Below are 1,704 nucleotides of genomic sequence, written 5' to 3' on the forward strand. Positions count from 1 at the left end.
TTCTTTCTCTCCATTATGAGATTTAGGCAGCACTTATTTACATCCTTAACCTCGGGAAAAACAATGGATGGATCAGTGCTACTACCAACCAGCATACTTGGCGTGTGACAGAATAAACTCTTTGCCTGCCCTCTCTCTTTCATTAGCTAACTTCTAGGAAACAGAGAATCAGGACCGACCGTACGTAAGGAGCTGTTATGGTACCCACATGCCATATTTCCCCTCTTTTTAACAAGGTTTGTGGCCCGCCCCTTTTGACTAAGCTAACCGAAAGCGGACTCCTTTGGACTCATCGCTACCACTTGGCGCAACATCTCCCTGTCCATTTAGGCCGCAGTCCCAGTTCAAGCAAGGCACAACACTGAACCATACAGACCAAGGCCCAGCGAAGATGGGGAACTTCCTCGCGCGCTTCGGCGAAGATGAGACTCCCGGCAGGCTCCCAAAAGATGAGACACCAGCAGCCGGGCAGCCGCCGGGACGGCAGGGCACCAGCCTGGTCGGTCAGCTCCACGTCTTCGACGGACCGCCGCCCCGCGTCGATGGCGGTTGGCCTACCCTGGCCAACACCGGCAGCGCTGCAGGTGCTGCCTTTGCGCCCGGTCGCATCACCCCCTCAGGCTCAGGCTCAGGCTCAGGCTCACGCTCACGCTTCCCTTCTTCCTCTGCCATTGCGCCCGGTCGCATCACCGCCTCAGGCTCCGGCTCCGCCGCCACACGCTCTCACTCTGCCTCCACCTCCGCCTCCACGGTATATACATGTATTTATGTTAGTTCTTCCGGTTTTGTGAAATAATTTCGAATGCAAAAATGACTTCCAAAATAGGATATTTTGTGAAGCATCCCTGTAAAAATATATACAAGACACTAAACAGAAGTGCAACCCCTTCTTTACAATTCAACAAATCGAAGGAATTAAATTTATATGGTTTGCCAACTATTTGTTCTCTCATTCATGTGTTTTTTAATTTCTTTTTTGTTATTCCTACCTTTTCAGAATATCTATCTATTATATTAGTATAAAATAAGATACAAACAAGCCACCATGTTCGTCCACATAGGTTAATATATTTACAACTTTTATAATATAGATTAATGGTTGAGATTTGAAATTTAATTCATCTAAAATATGTTCCTTCGACACACAAGGAAACCTCTCTAAAATCATGATTACAAGCATATACAACCTAACCAATCTAGGTTCAAGGCGTATACCACCGGTCATGGCCACAACACGGATTTGAACATGCTGCCATTAATATTCATTCATTGAAGGCTCCAATGAACTTCGTGATCATCACCCTTGCATCACGATTTGATGTCTTTGGCCTCACCATGAATGACCATGTTGCAACGCCACACCAACCACGCGCAACCCATATCACAACAGTTGTCAATCTGTCCCCGCAAGAGGCCACCTCCAACTTCCAAATGACCATTACACGAGAAGTTGCAAGACTTGCACACTAGGTGGTCTACTCCAATAATCCTATAGGAACTTAATAACCATGTAAATAGAGAAGACGTGTTATTTGGTTCACATGATAGGGAAAAATGATTTTTATTTGTTTTGTTTTGAGTTAGTTTTGGATGAACTAGTCGCTAGCTCATATTCACCCATACTTTTTTTTGTGCATCTCCTTCTTGAGTATCAAAGTCAATCATGATGCCTTGATCATCCATCTATGAAACAAAACGTATTGA

At 45.1% G+C, this 1,704-nt stretch overlaps 1 protein-coding gene across 1 annotated transcript in view; it reads left to right on the forward strand.

Moving 5' to 3' along the window:
- Window positions 1–356: 356 nt before the first annotated feature.
- Window positions 357–1,704, forward strand: part of LOC119323107 — an 8,505-nt gene continuing 7,157 nt past the window's right edge. The window contains exon 1 of the mRNA XM_037596683.1: window positions 357–751. Coding sequence (XP_037452580.1) covers window positions 392–751 — 360 coding nt within the window. The 5' untranslated portion in view covers window positions 357–391. The remainder of the gene's footprint in view (window positions 752–1,704) is intronic.

The sequence above is a fragment of the Triticum dicoccoides genome, chromosome 6B (genome assembly GCF_002162155.2).
Source record: "Triticum dicoccoides isolate Atlit2015 ecotype Zavitan chromosome 6B, WEW_v2.0, whole genome shotgun sequence".
In the NCBI taxonomy this organism is placed as follows: Eukaryota; Viridiplantae; Streptophyta; class Magnoliopsida; order Poales; family Poaceae; genus Triticum; species Triticum dicoccoides.